The 20176-nt window shown below is 37.1% G+C and overlaps 1 protein-coding gene across 2 annotated transcripts; it reads left to right on the forward strand.

Annotated features, from left to right (window-relative positions):
* The first annotated feature begins 8192 nt into the window (after nt 1-8192).
* On the forward strand, nt 8193-19544 carry Ms4a2 (membrane spanning 4-domains A2). Of its 2 annotated transcripts, none has more exons than XM_020183755.2 (7): nt 8193-8420; nt 9264-9387; nt 9905-10039; nt 12487-12543; nt 14413-14568; nt 14911-15009; nt 15235-19544. In XM_020183755.2, the coding sequence occupies exons 1-7, from the start codon at nt 8359-8361 to the stop codon at nt 15331-15333; spliced, it is 732 nt and encodes a 243-aa protein (XP_020039344.1). In that variant the 5' UTR covers nt 8193-8358; the 3' UTR covers nt 15334-19544. The 2 variants fall into 2 exon arrangements, with proteins under 2 accessions (XP_020039344.1, XP_073902530.1); XM_074046429.1 differs by having other exon boundaries at nt 8298-8420; nt 9219-9387.
* Nucleotides 19545-20176: the final 632 nt, after the last annotated feature.

The following is a 20176-nucleotide window of genomic DNA, read 5'->3' on the forward strand; positions in this document are numbered from 1 at the left end:
TTCTTGGATTTCTGTCTTCCTTGATCACAACTGCAAAGTTGTTCCTAGAAATTGATTCTCTCTCTTCTTTCTCTCTTAACTCTTGACTTTAGCTAACATCAGTATTACAAAAAGTATCAGATAAAAAACATCATCATTAAGATAAATTTTCACCATATTTGAGGCTTAACATCAAATATTTTATTTCTGCCAGCTTCTGGAATTCACATCTTCCCAGACACAAATGATGGTTTAGATCAGTGACTTTGGGAACAAGGCTAATCTTTGTCCTTCAAAGGACCATGAGAAACTGTAAACAGAGAACTAAAGAACCAGGGCTTTAGAATCTGACATATCTGGGTTCAAATTCTGATTCTGTTACTTGTTATCTTTCTGAACTTGGGCAAGTTATTTAATCTTTCTGACCAATTTCCTTTCAAGTGTAAAAGACATATAGCATCAACTATACTTTCACTGTTAGGAGGTTTACATGAACATAAAGCAAATGTGAAATAACACTAGCAGTACTTGGTGGAGATGTTGCTGTCTTGGTCTTGCTGCTGCCATTGGAACTGAGATGGGATTTGGGCAGATGTGCTGAAGAGGTATGGAAGACACTCTCACACCTCCACTGTGGTTCCTCCTAACCGCTCCTACAACCTCCATGGCCATCTATATAAGGTAGCAAATTAGTGCTGATAAATCTCAGTCCCTGATTTATAAACCCACTACTAAAATGCTTATATTTCCAATTTATAAATTAATTTTCTGTCTCAATACCAAATTGAATCTACAATGTCCATAAGTTTAATCCTATAAATTACTCTTAGCTCCTTGTTAATCATATGAGCAATGATCCTCCTATATGCTACTAATTCTTTCCCACGTACTTCTATAATGTTTATTTATTTATTTATTGTTTTGCTGGGTGTGGGGCTGTGGCATTTACAAAAGTTCTTATATCAAATTCATACTTGAATTCACCCCTCTACCTTCTCCTTTATTCCCCCTACTCCGCTCATTCTTGAAACAGTTTCAACAGGTATCATTTTTCCATTTACATACATGTGTACACAGTATTTGTACTATATTCACCTTCCCATGTCCTTTCCCCACCTCTTCCTCCTTCCCACTGGTATCAACTTACCCCGCCCCAAGGCAGGAACTTTTCTGCCCTCCTGTTCTCTGATTTTGTAAAAGAAAAAAAAAATGATATTTTGTTTAAGATAGCTATACAGGGAGTTTCCTTGTGACATTTCCATGTATATATGTATTATAACACAAATTGGTTCATCGCCTCTATTTTTCTTCTTTTTTACCTTAATCCCTTTCTTATGGTGCTTCAACAGGTTTAAAAATTCTATATTCATTCTTATACAGAGTGTATATAACCATATTCTTACCTTCCTTCTTTTACCCTCCCCCTCTTATATATTTCTTTGAAGGTGTCTGCTAATAAACTGATCAAAACATATTAACAACCTGAAGGGGACACTGATTGTCATATGAGTATTCATTGTATTCCAGATTGATGACAACCTTCAGATTTTGGTGCAGTTAATCTCACTTTGAGCTTCAGGAAGTATACCCTGTAAAGTCACCAACAATGAGGACAATTCCCTTCATGATTGTATTGGTCCATAGCATTTCCCTGGGTGAGGGCTCAGATCCTTTGTGGACCTTGGTCATTAAGCTGTAGGCTAACATGATCATCATCCAAAATAGAAACAGTACAGCAAATGTCTTTATACCTTGCCTGTGATTCTGTCTTATAATTCTCTGCCCACAAGTAGATGTTCTTGGGTTGAAGAGAACAAGTATATTATGTGACGTTATTTTCCTTGTGAAATGCTTCATTTTGGAAGACAGAAGAAGTATGAACAGAAAAGAATTAGCATTAAGTGGTCCATGGGCTGCAATAGGAAATAAACTCCAATACAGAGAGAATTCAAGGCTGGTGGGATGGGGTGGCTGAAGCTTGTAATCACACCCACTTGAGAGGCAGAGATCAAGAGAATCATGGTTTGAGGGTATCCTGGGAAAAATGTCAGTGAGACCCCATCTCAATCAATAAACTGGACTTGGTAATGCACATCTGTCATTCAAACTATGTGGGAAGCATAAAAAGGAGGATCTCTGTCCAGTCTGGCCCTGGCAAAAACATGAGATCCTATCCCCAAAATAACTAAAGCAAAAAGGGCTGTGGGTGTGGCTCAAATGGTAGAGGACCTCCTTAGTAATCATAAGGCCCTAAGTTCAAACCCTAGTACTGAAGGATGGACTGCAGGAGGTCCCAAAAGGTGATAATAAGCCAGGGAGACACTTCTCCTTCCCAGGAAACATCTGTTTACACCAGAGAGACATCTCTGCCCTCAGGCAATTTTTTAAAAAGGTTATAAAACCCTTAGCCAAGGCCAGAAAGCCAAAAATTGTATGTTCTCCCTCATATGCAGACTTTAGAGCTAAAACAAATGTAGTAATATTATTAGACGTGGGTCACATGCTAAGGGGAAGACACATACAGGAGGAATAGGGAAAGGTAGGAAACCCAAAACTTGAAAGTGTTTGATGTCCCCACTGAAGAGGAGCTAATATAGCAACCTTAAAATGACAGATCAATATGGGAAGGTGAGTGGGAAGTAGTGAAGAGATCAGGTAGAGATGACTCAATTCAGGTTGCAATATATATGTGCATGGAAGAAGCTATGCTAGGAATCTCTCTGTATAGCTATCCATATCTCAAACTAGCAAAAACACTGTCTTATTATTGCTTATGTCTTTTCTTCAACAAAATTGGAGAAGAGGGCAGAACAGGTTCTGCCTGGAAGCAAAGGGGGTGGAGAGGAGAAGGAGGGGGCAAGGGGCAGGGGTGAGAAATGGCCCAAACAATGTATGCACATATAAATAAATGAATAAAAAATACTTTGTAAAAACAAAAAAACAAACAAACAAAAACAAAAACATACACACACACAAAATTTGCAACCTGACTTGTGGAACCACTGGTTTCCTGGTCCCACTGCATTCCCCCATGCAGCCTTTCTCTTCTCTTCTCTTCTCTACAAATAAAATCTTTCTGAACTCTACTGCTGGACTCTACCTCTGCTTTCAATCCCAGAGCAGACCAAGAGCCCTCAACACCTGAAAATTTCTGCATGTCATCTGTGTATCAGTACCACAAAAAAAGGAGATTTTTAGTGCCAGGATAGTATGTCTTAATCATGCTATTTGTATTCTAGAAAACTAGGAATAGAAGGAATGTACCTCAACATTGTAAAGGCTATAAATGACAAACCTACAGCCAACATCATACTTAACAGTGAAAAACTGAAGCCATTTCCCCTAAAATCAGGAATGAGACAAGGGTATCCACTATCCCCACTCCTATTCAACATAGTACTGGAATTCCTAGCCAGAGCATTAGGCAAGAAGAAGAAATAAAAGGAATACGAATAGGTAAAGAAACTGTCAAAATATCCTTATTTGCAGACAATATAATCCTATATGTTAAAAACTGAAAAAACTCTACCCAAAAACTCCTAGACACCATAAACAGATACAGCAAGGTGGCAGGAGACAAAATCAACTTACAAAAATCATTAGGTTTTCTATACACCAACAACGAACAAACTGAGAAGGAAAATATGGAAACAATTCCATTCACCATAGCCTAAAAAAAAAAATCAAATATCTAGGAGTAAATTTAACAAAGGATATGAATGGCCTCTACAAGGAGAACTACAAACCCCTGAAGAAAGAGATCAAGAAAGACTTCAGAAGATTGAAAATCTCCCATGTTCACGGATTGGTAGAATCAACATAGTAAAAATGGCTATACTACCAAAAGCAATCTGCATGCTTAATGCAATTCCCATCAAAATCCCAATGACATTCATCACAGAGATTGAAAAATCTACCCTGAAGTTCATTTGGAAACACAAGAGACTGCGAATAGCCAAGGCAATACTCAGCAATAAGAGCAATGCTGGAGGTATCACAATACCCGACTTCAAACTATATTACAAAGCAATAGCAATAAAAACAGCATGGTACTGGCACAAAAACAGACACGAAGACCAGTGGAACAGAATAGAGGACCGGGATATGAATCCACACAGCTATGCCCACCTTCTTTTTGACAAAAGTACCAAGAACATACCATGGAGAAAAGACAGCCTCTTCAACAAATGTTGCTGGGAAAAGTGGTTATCTGCCTGCAAAAAACTGAAAGTAGATCCATGTTTATCACCCTGTACTAGTACCAACTCAAAATGGATCAAGGACCTTAATATCACACCCGAAACTCTGAAGTTAGTACAGGAAAGAGCAGGGAATACTCTGGAAGCAATAGGTGGCAAGGACTTCCTCAATAGAACCCCAGCAGCTCAGCAACTAAGAGAAAGGGTGGACAAATGGGACTACATAAAATTAAAAAGATTCTGCACAACAAAAAAAATGGTCTCTAAACTGAAGAGACCACCCACAGAGTGGGAGAAAATATTTGCCAGCTACACATCAGGCAAAGGACTGATAACTAGAATATACAGGGAGCTCAAAAAAAACTAAACTCTCCCAAAATCAATGAACCAATAAATAAATGGGCAACTGAGCTAAACAGAACTTTTTCAAAAGAAGAAATTCAAATAGCCAAAAAACACATGAAAAAATGCTCACCATCTCTAGCGATAAAGGAAATGCAAATCAAAACCACACTAAGATTTCACCTCACCCCTGTTCGAATAGCTATCATCAAAAACACCACCAACAACAGGTGTTGGAGAGGATGTGGAGAAAAAGGAACCCTTGTACACTGCTGGTGAGAATGCAAGCTAGTGTAACCACTCTGGAAAACAATATGGAGGCTTCTTAAAAAATTAAACAGATCTGCCATATGATCCAGTAAACCCACTCCTGGGGATATACCCAAAGGAATGAGACTCAGGATACTCCAGAGGCACCTGCACACCCACGTTTATTGCAGGGCTATTCACAGTAGCCAAGTTATGAAAACAGCCAAGATGCCCTACTACTGATGAATGGATTAAGAAAATGTGTTATTTATACACAATGGAATTTTACTCAGCCATGAAGAAGAATGAAATCGTATCATTCTCAAGTAAATGGATGGAACTATAGAGCATCATCTTGAGCGAGGTTAGCCAGGCTCAGAAAACTAAAAGTCATATGTTCTCTCTCATATGTGGACTTTAGATCTAGGGCAATTGCAGTAATGTTGTTGGACTTGGGTCACACATTAAGGGGAGAGCACATATGGGAGGAATGGGGATAGGTAGGAAACCCAAAACTTGAAAGTTTTTGATGTCCCCACTGCAGAGGAGCTAATACAGTAACCTTAAAACAACAGAGGTCTATATGGGAAGGTGACCGGGAAGTAGTGAAGAGGTCTGGTAGAGATGAATCAATTCGGGTTGTAATACACTTATACATGGAAGCAATGCTAGGAATCTCTCTGTATAGCTATCCTTATCTCAAGTAGCAAAACCACTTTGTCTTTCTTATTATTACTTATATCTTCTCATCAACAAAATTGGAGAAAAGGGCAGAACAGGTTCTGTCTGGAAGCAAGGGGAGTGGGGCAGGGAGAAGGAGAGGGTGGGGAACAGGGGGGAGAAATGGCCCAAACAATGTATGCACATATGAATAAATGAATAAAGAAAAAAAATTATCACTATGAATTCCCCTCTGTATAATAAATATGTTCTAAACAATTATATAAAAAGGAAAATACCCCCTAAAAGCCTAACTTGCATAATTTTTAATATACAATTCAGGCATATTTATATGCAAACTGAGCATTTAGTTTCAGAAGGTAATTGTTTATGTGGGATATGAATGCAAATTTCTTTTGAGTTTAGGGAGATGAATCTAGCAAATAACTAACTTAGTAAAGAAACTTGGCTTGTCAAAAGAGGAAGCCAGAGATAAAGAGTGAGTGAAAATCATGTGCAAATTCTGTGTGTGCCAGAGGAGAGAAGATACGTGTATGGTGGTGGTCTGTTATCTCTTCCTTCCCGGCAGAGGTATGGTTAAAACTCATCTTGATTATTTTGCTCCACCAAAAAGAAAGGCAAAAGGACATAGCTGTAGGAAACCAAGGTTATCACAGAAGGTGATAAGAATCTTAGAAAAGAACAAGATGAAGGTGGTGAAAACTAGGCTATGAAATAATTTGGAAAACGTTAAGTTTTCTCTCAGTTTATGATTTGCATTTTGCATTTTGCAAGGTGTTGAAAATTTCCACAAAATAGCATGTGCCCAAACACCAAAGACCATCCTCAGTTTGTTTCCTGTCCAAAACTCAAATCTGAACCCTGATTATTTGCTGCGTACACTGAACTATTTTATACTCCTGGAAAACATCACACAAGAGGCATTACATTACTTCAGGACTTTCCCCAGAAGATGTGGGCAATTTCACTGAGGTTATGCAAATGAATGAAATTTCTGAGACTATCATTTTAAGTTTGGGATCAAATTCTACATTCTCAGTGAATTCCATCCCTTAACTCTCCATATCCCTTATGAGGCAGAACTGTAATACCTTTCTTTGCATTCCAACAGCTACTAACCTCTAACATACTAGGTAATATTGTGTTGTTTATCTTTGTTTTACTCTAGGAGATTGTGTGCTAGATGCCTGCTCAGTGATAAAAGCATATCTGGCATGTAGCATGGTACCTTTTGGATGAAAGTATAAGTGAATCATTTAATTTCTTAACACAAATAGTATACTAGTTTGGTATACCAATTCCAAGACACAGTGAAAAATGGTATATGAGTTAGCAAAATTTTGCTATGAAAGATGTGCCACTATGTCCTTTAGAATCCTGTGTTCATGCAAATAAATACCTTAACTTCCTTTGAGAAGTGTTATCACATCCCAGGAAAACAACACAGGTGATTAGGATACAACGTGTAGTACTTTTGGTTTATTGAAGATCCATTCAAGGTTATGTTGGGTCTGGAGACCTAAGGTAGATGAGTGAGTATCCCAGCCCCCCATGGAGAGCACTATGATTCCTGCATCCTGAGCAGTTGTAAATCTGCCTTTCTGCGCCCTGAAGAGGATATACAGGTTCTGATAGATCTGCCACAGGGCTGCTCTGAAGATTGTTTCTGCTCCCCCAGTAAGGGGCAAAACAAAACCAGTTCACCTAAGAAAGCCTGCAAATCCACAGCCAATGAAAAGAGCCTACCAAACCCAGAGTTAAAAGGTCCATAAAAGCTCCAGCCTTCACCTGAGCAGGGAGCTACCAATTTCCTGGCTCCACTGCACTACTGTAGCCTTTCCTTTCTCTCTAATAAATCCTACTTCATATACCAGCTTTGGCTCATCTATCAGCTGCCTCAAGAGCCAGTTCTCTGGCCTGTGAAGGCAAGGACCCTCGACACCAGCATGCAACACTTCAAACCTGCATGTAAGAGTTATGTCTATAATTAAATGGAAATATAAGCAACACAGACCTTCTGTGAATCCCCCATCACTCATTTTGCTCTGGCATAGCTATTCTATTCAAACGAGCACATTGGTTTGGCTAGTACCTCCTCCCCCAATTTAGGCAAATTGCTGAGTCCTGTACTGTTCAGATTTGTTCATAGAACTTTTTAAAAAATCAGCTTCATGCTTATATTGTCCCATTTTGACCATTACAAAGATCTAAGCAGCAGAGTCACTCTAGTTTTTAGCAGACAATGGAAACTTCAGTGTGAAAACTTCTCAACTTTCACACACTTAGAAATTTACCTGTCTTGTCTTCGCAACCACCTGCTAAAGAAAGTCACATAAACAGTGTCCCAAGACAGGAAGAGAAAGACAATAGGTAGTGAAACAAGAAGCAGGTTCAGAGACTGACATTCACGAGCACAAATAGTGCTTGAGTGTGATTCCAAGTGTGCCTCAAACAGGGAAGCCAAGCTTTCCAAAAGTGAGATTGGAGAATTTATGCATAGAAATAGCTGAACTGGGAAACAAGAAGGGACAACTCCAGAAGAGAATAACATTTCTTTCTGTTCTGCAGCTCTCTTTTGTCTTCTCAACTCCCAAAGATGTTTCCTTTTTAGGCACCAAAAATCCTGTGGGTCTTGGGCAGAATTATACTCTAGAAGTCTCAAATTTCCTCATTTTATACCACTCCTTATTCAGTAGAGTTCTCACTTTTTCTATTCATTCTAGCAAGAAAAAAAATCTATCATTCTTAATCAGCTGGCAAACTTATCAGACAAATGGCTTATGGAGATAATTATCAGTGTTACGAGTCAAAGCCATTTTAACTTCTAATGAGAGCTCAACTGTGACAGGAAGTCCAATAAGTCTTAATACAATATTCTTCATTCCTGAATAGCCTAATTCATGAAAAAATGGACACGGAAAACCAGAGCAGATCATCACTCACTCTCCCAAACCCAGAAGAGCCCTCCAGGTAAGCACAGACTATCATTTTTTCTTTTCTGTTCTGCATCATTTTTCACATCGGGGAAGTCACATTGCTGGGCAGATAGATGCCAGTTCACATATTTCTGCATGGACTCATCTAAATTGGTTAACATATTGGGTCTAAGGAAGCTAGCTGCTATGCTTTCATAGGCAATCTCACTCCTGGGAAGGAAGATTTTCACTCACCTTGTGTACTGGGAATAAAAGGTTTTCTAACACTAGAGGTTTGTGTTTGGGGTGTGAGACAAGAGATTTTGTATAACTCATACAGATCTCTTGCCTCTGTATTTGACATGAGTTGGGCATCAGAAGCCTTGCTAAATGACCTCCTTTCTGCTTGGTCTTTCTGAAGTTTAAGCTGTGGGATCCTGTTCTGAAGATGAAAATAGTTATAGAGGGCCACCCATCAAACCCACTCCTTCATGGTCCTCTGTGCTCATCAAGTTGTATGTGTCATTGAGAAAATATATCCAGGCACATTTTTATGTTAAAAGGACTGTGAAATCCATAGGCAAACATATCTGGTTTTGATTTCACTTATCAACATACAAGGATGGGAAATAACTGATGGTAATCATGGATTAAGAATAAGAGTATTGGTGTGTTTATTGCTCTGTTTTATTCCACCTAATCACTTAGAGAATGTTCAAGTTTTCTTGGCCAATTATTTGGACCCTCTAAGCCTTGGTTTCTCAGTCATTAAATGAAGATTTCAATTGTAGGACTATTTTTTAAAAATAAACAAATAAAACTCCCCTTTCTGACAGTCAACAACTTTGCACAGGGAGTAAAAGAATTTCCTAATGACTGGAATTCCGGTAAATTTCAGTGTGCCTGAAATTGAACCCTCAGAAGTGTCTTTCCGTGGAAAACCTCTGCCAGAGAGGCCCACCTCATCCCCACGACCACAGACATGGCTGACGTTTTTGAAGAAAGAGCTGCAGTTCCTGGGGGTGAGTGTATCTCTTCTAGCCTGAACTAGAGTAAGGGATGGCTCTAGGAAAAGTATTGGTTATATCAACAGTTACTTTTCTTGGGTTCATGAGGAGTGAAAGATTCTCTAAAATTCCTGATAGATGAATTCCTGATATTAGTTGAGCCCTTTTGGGAAAACATAAGCATGTTCTTGTGAACACTTTAAATTACTGGTATACAAATGGCAGACAGGAATAAAGGCTTCATAATCTCTGCCTTTACTTATATTGACAGAACCATTACTGATGTCTACCATAACTACGTAAGTGAAGGTGTATGAGATGTGTATTGGCCATTATGCAATAGGTCATGCTTGTATCAATTCAGTTCTTGTAGTGGCCAGGGGATTACTATAAAATCTCACATTAGAATTACTTCTCAGGACAGTCTGAAACACGAAAGCAATTTCTCATATTGCTTTCATTTATAAGGCAATTGATATACTCTTAGAAAAATATGTTCTAACTCAAAAAATTCATGTATCCTGTACCATAGGTAACCCAGATTTTCATTGGTCTGATATGCCTTTGTTTTGGAACAATTGTCTGCTCTGTACTTGATATTTCAGACTTTGAGGAAGAGATATTTTCGTCATTTACAGCAGGCTACCCATTCTGGGGAGCATTATCGGTGAGTATGTTCTATAATTGTTTCTGATATAACGCTAAACATAGATTTTCTTTTAGCTTTGGCAGTGCTGAAGTTTGAACTTAGGGCTTCATGCACTCTACTGCTTGAGTCACAACTCCACCTCTTTTTGCTCTAGTTATTTTAGAGATAGAATCTTGCTTTCTGTCCAGGCTAGTCTGGACCATGATACTCCTATTTTATGCTTTCTGCCACTGCTGGGATGACAGGCATGCACCAACATTCCCAGCTTTTGTTTTCCATTGAGATGGGGTCTTACAAACTGTTTTTGCCCAGGCTGGTCTGGGACTACAATCCTTTTGATCTCAGCCTCCCAAGTAGCTAGGATTAAAGGTGTGAGCTCAGCTGATTATAGATTTTTCTTTTGTTTCAGTGTAACCGAATTACTTATCTCCAGTATTAAGTCATATTTACAATTCTTTAAAAAATGTATAATGTGTACATGTGTGCAGTTTACAAAGCACTTTTTCATATATGTGCTAATTAACAACAAAAAAGTTTTTCCATACTTAATAACTGTGGGCAAAAATTTAGCATACTTTTTTCAGATGAGAAAAATGTTAGACTTGCCTAAGAAAGTTTAAGCTAGTAGAAATTGAACCTGAATTTCCAGAATCTGATGCAAGAAAATATACTAACAATATTCATCAATAAAATTGCACAACAAATACACACTATTTTATCTGTCAACTAAAAATAATTTAAAATTCTTTCTTTATGAACGGATGGGAAAAATATTGCTAAGGTGAGGATAACAAAGCTAGCAGGCATTTGATGAAGTTTTACTATGCCGTAAATCCACTTTTGTATGTTCTCATTGGATTCCTTTCTCATTGGATTTGGTGTACTGTCTGGAAAATAGATTGTTGAATGAGAAAACAAGGACATATAACTTTATTGAGGTATAACTGACATATGATGAATTGCACATATGAAAGATGAGTAATTGGAAAAGTTTTATTCATATATATGCACACATAAAATGTCACCACATATGCTCCCCCAAATTTGATGAGTGTGTCTAGAATCCTCAAAAGTTTCCTGTGCTTCTCTGGAAGCCCTTCCTGCCTCCCTCCAGTTCCTGTCTCCTCATCCTGAAGCAATTGTTGTTCTCCTTTCTGTAAATGTAAATGAATTTGAATGTAAATGAATTCTCTTGAGCTTTATATAAATGGACATATCACTGTCTGTTTTCCTTCATTCTGCATAATTACTATGCAATTACCTATGTTGCTTTGTATCAATATTTTATTCGTAAGGATAGATTTTAACCATAAAATGCCACGTTGACTTGCCACTCTGCTAAATACCAAAGCTAATACTAAGACAACTTGTTCCGGAATCTCCTCAAACCTCTACCATATTTTATTTGAAATCTCTTCTCTGTCTTTTCATCCCAAATATTTACCTTGTTAAGTATCTCTTAACCCATATACCATCTGAATCTTTCAGAGATTGCTTGAATTTGTGCTACTGATTTATAATCCTCTAAATTTTTACTCACATACATTTTCTTTCTTTCTTTTATTGTACCGGGGGGGGGTACATTGTGACATCTACAGAGTTCTTACAACATATCATAGTTGAGTTCACCCCCCCATCATTCTCCTTTCTCTCCCCTCACCCCATTCCTGGAAGAGTTTCAACAGATTTTTTTTTCCATTCACATACATGAGTACATCATATTTCCACCATATTCACCCTCCTATTCCCTTTCCTTATCTCCTTCCCCCACCCACTGGTGCCAACCCCCAGATAGGACCTGTTTTGCTTTCTATTCTCTGTTTTTGAACAGTGCATTTTCATAATCACTGTATGACTACATGATAGTAATCACATAGACATGATAGCATGATATATATTGGACTCTGGAGATACACATCTCCAGAGGAGCTGACAATGGAACACAGAGGATGCACATGTAAGCAAATAAGCACAATTAAATGATAGTACTATTAAAGCAGAGTAGTACACCAGTTGCTGCTAGCCTACGGCCCTCCTGAAGTGATCCATGGAGTCTCAAAGTCAGCTTCACCTGGGCACCCTCAGGACCCAGCCAAGCCCTAATAAGTAAGAACCTGCATTTTATCAAGACTCATATGATTTATACACACACTTAATTTTGAGAAGCACTTTATAGGAAATAAGAATAAAGAAATACTGCCTGGGCTAGGTGTAGTCCAGTGGTAGAGTACCTACTTAATGCAAAGTCCTGGGTTGAAACAAAGGAAGGAAGGAAGGAAGGAAGGAAGGAAGGAAGGAAGGAAAGAAGGGAGGAAGGAAGAGTAAATACTAGTCTCATGAGGACCACTAATAGATAGATTTATACAGTACTCAAAAATTTTACTTTATATTTGGAGGATGGGAGATAAGGCACACAGTGAATGGCAGATGCTCACTATATTTTATTCCCCTTTTCTTTTGAACAGTTTGGTATTTCTGGATTTTTATCAATTATATCTGAAAAGAAGAATGGAATGTATCTGGTGAGTTACAGTTTTGTCTTTGTGCATCCCTGGGAAGGTAAGAAAGGAAGGATTCTTGCAACAATAGTTGTATATAATCATTAAAATATGCATCATTTAATACACAGTGAAGTTTAATTACTTTGACACTAGTTTGAAAGGAGTTCCCACCCAGGCATTTCCTTCTAAGTATTTAAGTGTAGTCACATGAGCAAATAAACAATTAGTCTCCAAATGAGGAGACTAGTTGAGGATAGACCATGCATGTCATGTTGCTTTGTTTGTTTGCTTGTTTTACTGCTGTAGTCCTGTAGGTTTAAGTGCATGCTCTACCACTGAGCTACGTCTCTAGCCCTCATCTTCTTTTTAAATGCAGTCATACCCTCCCTCCCCTCTCACTTCCAGGCAGATCCTGTTCTGCCCTTACCACTAATTTTGTTGAAGAGAAGACATAAGCATAATAAGGAAGACAAAGCGTTTTTGCTAGTTGAGTTAAGGATAGCTATGCAGAAATAGTCCTAGCATTGGTTTCATGTAAAAATGTGTTAAAAAATATATATATCTTAGTTAGATTTACCCCATCCATCATTCTCCCTCCCCCTCCTCCCCTCTTCTAGAACAATTTCAGTAGGTTTTGTTCTTCCATTTTCATATATGGATGCAAAATAAATCTATCATATACACACTCATTCCCTCTTTCCTTGTGTCCACTGCCCTCTCACTGGTAGCCACTGCCAGAAAAGATTTGTTTTTCCCTTCTGCCCTTCACTTTTAAAAAATTAAGTGTATATTGATAGTGCAGGGGGATTTTGCCTTGGTACTTCAGGTCTGTGTATATCATGCTTTTATCAATTAACACCCTCCCCTTTGTTACTCATATTCTATAACCATGCTCCCCTAATATTCAACAGCTTACTGTACAGTGCATTATATTATATTTATATAGATGGGTTACTTCAATATTTTTCATTCTCTAACATTTTCTTTCTCTCTTCTACTTCCCATAGCCCCTTCAAATGTATTCATTAACACAATTTTGTTCTCTCTCTCATATATAATCTTATATGATTATATATGTTTGTATATATACATTTAACTTGTAGGTATACCTTCCACATTTGAGAGAAAGCATGCAAACTTTGATTTTTTTTTTTTAGCTTGGCTTACTTTGCTTAACATGAAGTTCTCTAGTTTCATCTATTTACCTGCAAACAGCATAATTTCATTCTTCTTTATGGCTGAATAAAACTCCATTGTGTATAAATACCACATCTTCTTAATCCCTTCATCAGTTGTGGGGGATCTGGGCTTCTTCCAAAGCTTGGCTATTGTAAATAGTGCTGCAATAAACATGGGTGTGCAACTGGCTCTATCACATCCTGAGTATATTCTTTAAATATATGCATAGGAGTGGTATTGCTGAATCATAATGTAGTTCTAATTTACATTCCCACCAACAGTATATAAGTGTTCCTTTCTCCTCACAACCTCACTAGCTTTTATTGTTGTTTGTTATTCGTGATAGCCATTTTGATTGAGGTAAGATGGGATCTCAATGTAGTTTTGATTTGCATTTCCTTCTTGGCCAAGGATGCTGAGCTTCATATGTTTGTTGCCATTTGTACTTCTTTTGAGAATTGTCTGTTCAGTTCATTTGCCCATTTATTCAGTGGGTTATTGACTCTTTGGGAAGTTAGTTTTTGAATTTCCTATATATTCTGGTTATTAATCCCTTGTCAGATGTGTAGCTAATGAGTACATTTTTAACAGTTCCCTTTTAAATCAAAATTTTGAACCAATGCAGTTTTCTGGATGCAATCAACTCTGACATGCATACCAGTTTACTGAATGTGCTGGCAAGTCAAGTCCAGTGTTCTTCTTTGTCATCAGGTAAGAGGAAGCCTTGGAGCAAACACTGTCAGCAGCATAGCTGCGGGAGCAGGAATTATCATCCTGATCCTCAATCTAAGTTACAGCTCTGCTTACATCAACCAATGTGAGGATGTCAGTGAGGACGACAGCTGCTTTGTGGCTTCTTTTACCATTGTATGTATTTCTTGCGAAAAAGCTATGCTTCTGATCTAACTAAGAATCCCTCTTTTCCTTTTCCATGCACACAATCCCTTTTTTGGAACCTCTGTCTCATAGTGTTCTGTAGGTTCATGTATTCCAAGGAGATTCTGACCCTTGTCCCACTTCTGGCCAAATTCCTCAAGGTTGGAATTATCTTCCCTAAGTGACTACCTACTGGTTTTCCCATGTCTGTGTCACTGTGTAAGGACTGGTCATATGGGGAAAAATGAAAATAAGGGCTTTTGTGAGGGAATGAATTTTTGGGATATCCACCATGTGACTTTGTCTTTTTGGTTTTTGGTTGTTATTCAATAGGAAATTGTGACAATGATGCTGTTTCTCACCATTCTGGCATTTTGCAATGCTGTGTCACTTACAGTCTATGGGATTGGAGAAGAACTCAAAGGAAATAAGGTAGATGAAAGCCTGAAATAAAATCCTGAATGACAGTCCAAAGGATTTGAACTTCATCCCTTAAAAATATGGCCTGGATTTTCTGGAACATTTTTTCCAGAAAATTGTCTCAATATTTGGAGAGAATGATTAGAGTGTAATGAAAGACTGTGTAAGATTCAGAAAGACAAAAGAGAGATGTGTTAATCTCTGTGATTAATACAGAGTGATTTTTTCCCTTTTCAGATTCCAGATGATTGTCTTTATGAAGAATTAAACATCTATTCACCCATTTACAGTGAGTTGGAAGACAAAGGGGAAACGCCTTCTCCTGTTGATTCATGAGAATCACACATACAAAACATCCTGATTCATAGTGAAGAGTCCAGAATGACAGAGTCTTTCAATAGCCTTAAAGATGCTATTGGCAAACTTTTTATTCTCTTCACAATCTGCCAAATTTTTTTTTCTTATCCACCAATCTGCCAAATTTATATTAGGTTTATTCTCTGGGAAGCATTTTTTTTTTTTACTGTTTCAGATCACCTAACTTCTCCTCTCATTTGTAAATATGATAGACCCCATTTTTCTTATTTTGTGTTTTGATATCATTACCATCCCTTCTTGGAAGTCAACATGGAATAAGTGAACATGTATTGTAGGTCAATAGCTGTGTAAATAGGGAAGACTAGAAGGAAGCTAGCTGAGAGTGGAACTAGATAATTAATACTAGGCAAGTAGATAATATTTGGTTCTTAGTTCATTTTAGAGTTCCCAACAGCTACAGTTGTGCATGATATGCAGCTACCCATACCCACATCCCCATAAATAAATAAAGTAAATTTTAAGGTATATATAATTTACATATATACATGTAAGTTTATATGTATAGACTTTATGTCCAATTTAATGATAATTCATTTTTGCAAGGACACAGTTTTATAAAAATCTTCTTATTGCCTGAATCACTACTGTGTTCATGGACACAGACTTGTTCAACAATGTTTACATATTGGTGAATAGGTAGTGGGAAATTTTATTGTTACACAGTATCTGGTCAGATAGATAGAGGGAAAATGGGTATACTACAATTGGAGATATCATTCAATAAGACATTTGTGATAAAAGAGGGATAAATTAATGAATACCCGAGTTGAAATGACTTCAACGGGAATGGAGGGAACTGATCATGAAATACATGCAGAAAAAGAAAATGGTAAATTTTTTTGACACGTTAAAGGATAAAGTTAAACAAGCAAGGTTTGTTTAACTATAACAAGTATTTGAGTCAACAGAAAACAGCTGGTAATGATGAAAAATGGTAGGAATTCACAAATTCAAATGGTAGAGGAGGAGTGCAGATAAACCTAAATTAAACTTAATTTAGACTTTCATTTTGAGGACATGAAGGGGAAGTATTGAAGAGGGCCTGATGGCATCCAATACAAAGGTCTGGTAGAGATAATATTTTACAACAGAGGTTTAGACATTATAAGAAAGATCATTATTAAATGAAGAAGGTTAATATTCTTAGGTAATTATTTTAAGATAGAAGTAAACCCAAGCTAAAATTCACATGCCCATAATTTGAGGAGAAAAGTAAGGGTAAACTCTAGAAGACATAAGAGTTAATCAGAAAAGCACATTGCAAAACAGTAGACAGCAGGTAGCAAGTAGAGAAAGGTTAAAAAAGAGAAAGTAAGTAACCATCAGAGACTTTACATGTTGGCTTGGGCAAGAGAAAAGTCCACAGAGTTAAGCCAAACCCAGGTAGTATGTGGGGATGCAGAAGGATAATAGCTATAATGTGTGAATACAAAAAGTTGTAAAGGGTTTTCATACAGGCATATGAATAGATAAAACATTTGCAAAGATGTTTAGAAAGAGAGAGTTGGGGGTATGTATAAGTAATAATATAGGAAATTGTGACTAGAAGGTATTGAAGAAAAATTAAGCTAATCAAAATGATTTTGTTGCTGTTGCTACTGTTATTTTTAAGAACAGGAAAATGTAGTTAATGTTTTTAGCTTATGTGGAAGAATCCTATGAGACAAAGAAAAATCAGTTTGTGAGTATCCAACACTTGTCTTTGTCTTTTGTCACACACACACATATACAGAGAACACACACACTCACAGCTGGCATGCTTTTCCCACTTTCATTGCCCCAAATTATCTTTATAAATTTCAACTTAATGGTTTTCTTCTCTATAAAGATCACTCAATGCAGATCTATTCATCTAGCCTTAATTCCCTGTGCCATAAGCACCCTTATCTCATGATTCACTATGGTATAATTATTACTGTTATTTGTGATCTTCTTATGTGTCTTCAACTACTAGTATTCATGCAATAAGTTGAAATTACATAACTTGATTTTTGTTTGTGTTTGTGTTTATACATGAGGTTGAGAGATTAAGTATAACGGAAAATCAAGCACCAATGAAATGATGCCAAGAACCAAAAATAATTTCTGGAATCCTCTTTACCAACCCTTTCTCAAGTAGGACAATCTATAAACAATTCTACAAACAGGAAACAGAATGTAGGAACAATCAGTAGTCATCTCTTGTTAATAAATGGTGGGATAAAGAGGAAAGAAAACTAGACCACGAGTCACATTTTACTAGTTGGCCTTGACTCTACTTTATTTGCTATGCTATGTGAAAGTGTTTTATATTTGTGAACTTACATTAGACAGGGTTTTCCAGAGAGACAGAATGGATACAAGATGATAGATAGATAGATAGATAGATAGATGATAGATAGATTGATAGATAGATAGATAAAGACATATAAGAAGGGATTAAATAGGGGATTTGACTCACATGATTATGGAAGCTAACAAGTCCCTCCACAGGTTGTTTGCAAGCTGGTGACTCTAGAATGCCAGTGGAGTGGCTCAGTCCAAGCCTGAAAGCCCCAGAACCAAGGAAACTGATGGAGTAATTCTGTCCAAGGCCAAAAGCCCTAGACTAATATAGCCATGGTATAAGTCTTAGAGTCCATAAACCTTGAATCCCTTTTCAACACAATCCCAAGGAAGATCAGGCATCTCCAATTTTTCTCATGGTGGACTATCTTTTCATCCATGTTTCAATCAACCAAGCAACCAAACTGTTGGTTCAAACTCCCTGGCTGCAACCTTAAGTGCACAATCTCTCCTTAGAAGGCTTATTTCAATAAATTCAACTTGGTCCCACTTATGTTCCTTTCACCATTATTCCATACCCTTATACATTCTCACACATATTCCCTAGATTTCTTCTTGTGGAAATTAGAAATTAGAAAACTCAAGTTATTTTGCTTTCTCTGATTATCAACAGACTACATTGGAAATAAATGTTTATTTTTATGGTTGATGGTATTTTTCACTACTTTTTTTTAAAAAAGAGGATGTTATTTCCTTTTGCTGCCACATAGGTTTATTATATGAAGCATGACTGTGACTATATCACTCAGATTTATTTCTGAAATTAAATAAATATCCCATTAATTCCTTGGACAATGATTGCATGCTTATATGTGCCAGGCTCTGTATAGCCTTCAAAGGTTATTAGAAGTCACATATACAAGACAATGTCTCTTCTTTTAAGAAGCTAACAATACAACAGAGACCCAAAGTCACAAAACAGAACAGATTTTAGAAAAAATTGTCTTTGGATTCAGACCTCTGAGTATTATAATGCTCCTTGATGTCTTCATGGAGGAAATGAACTGTTTACATGTGAAATGAGAGCTGAGAATTCTTGGCCAGTAAGGCCAGGCACGTAGGGGTCAGGATTACGGTCAGAGTATCCTTACCAGGCAGAAATGGAAGAGTTTGTTCATTCTGCTTCCTCAGGCATCTGAAGTAGACTGCCTTGAGGGTTTTGACATAGTTGAACATTCAAAAAAACCGTAAGACTTTGCTGATTAAAACATATATCATAAAATCACTGTGAGAAATCAATGAGTTAAAAGAAAAATATTTTAAAGAATACCTAAAGAGACAAAATTATATACATGTCATTTCCTTAGGTTTCCTGATTATAGTAAAATCATCATTTTCATCATGAATTTGATGATGGTGGAGATGATGATGGCTATGACGAGGAACCTGGAGCCTTCTCATTTCCATCATTATCATCATCATCATCACCATATCATTCATAATCATCACCATTGCCCTCATATCTGAATTCTAAAAATACACTTCTCATCAGTCTTCACAACTCTGTGAGAAAGAGACTGTTACCATCCTCATTCATAGGTGAGGGAATAAAGGCAAAGTGACAGTCAACAAGCAGCCCAAAACAACACAGTTCCTAGGATCTCATCCCTTCTACTGGTTACTTGCTCTCTTGTTACTTGAATACATTTTCTTTTTAGTGTGATACACATGAATTAATCAGAGGCATACAGGCATACATGAAAATCTGAGGAAGAGAAGCCTAAACTGAGGGAGCAAAAATTGCATGGGACTTAAATCAATCCTCTCTCTACATTTGAAGGAAAAAGAGAAGGTTCTCAGGTATATGTGTGTGTGTGTGTGTGTGTGTGTGTGTGTGTGTGTGTGTGTGTAGGTCTTCACTTCTGTCATCCAATTTATCCCTGTTTTATACTTTTATTGCTACTATAAATTATATAACATTTAATATCATTTCAAATTATAATTGATACATAGAAACTCAATTTTGCATTTGTATCGATGTATTTGGACCATGTCATTGTGAATATTTGTTTCTTTTCAATTTATATACATATATTTAATAGAATGTATTTTCAGAGAAGTTTACATTCATAAAAAATTAAGCAAAAAGTACAGAGAGTTCCCAAGTATTTCTTCTTCCCTGAACTATTAACTACTATTACCATTTACAATCCTGTGGTATATTGGCTATACTTGATCCAAAATTATAATATAGTTGTATTATAATGACTAAAAATAGCATCAAAAGAAAGACACTTGACATACTATTGAGCAATATATCTAAGTGGGAACCTTCATTTTTTTTTAAATGCTCAATTGTTTATCCAGATTCAATTTCCTCTGTCAAAATTGCTGCTATTCTCATCTAGGAAAGCAAAATTAACTTTTCAGGCAAACTCCATCATCTTCAGGCTCAATGGATAGATGTCTCTAAGGGTAAGTTCATGTAGCAAAACTTGGTTCAGGGAACCCTGGAGGTCCCCAAGATCTTTTTATT

This window comes from Castor canadensis, chromosome 1, assembly GCF_047511655.1.
Source record: "Castor canadensis chromosome 1, mCasCan1.hap1v2, whole genome shotgun sequence".
NCBI lineage: Eukaryota > Metazoa > Chordata > Mammalia > Rodentia > Castoridae > Castor > Castor canadensis.

Excerpts from the sequence above, each read along its gene's own strand:
- Ms4a2 (XM_020183755.2), top strand. The coding sequence starts at position 8,359 with ATGGACACGGAAAACCAGAGCAGATCATCACTCACTCTCCCAAACCCA. Across the intron at positions 10,040-12,486 it reads CATTCTGGGGAGCATTATCG|TTTGGTATTTCTGGATTTTT; the intron begins GTGAGTATGTTC and ends TCTTTTGAACAG. Across the intron at positions 12,544-14,412 it reads AGAAGAATGGAATGTATCTG|GTAAGAGGAAGCCTTGGAGC; the intron begins GTGAGTTACAGT and ends CTTTGTCATCAG.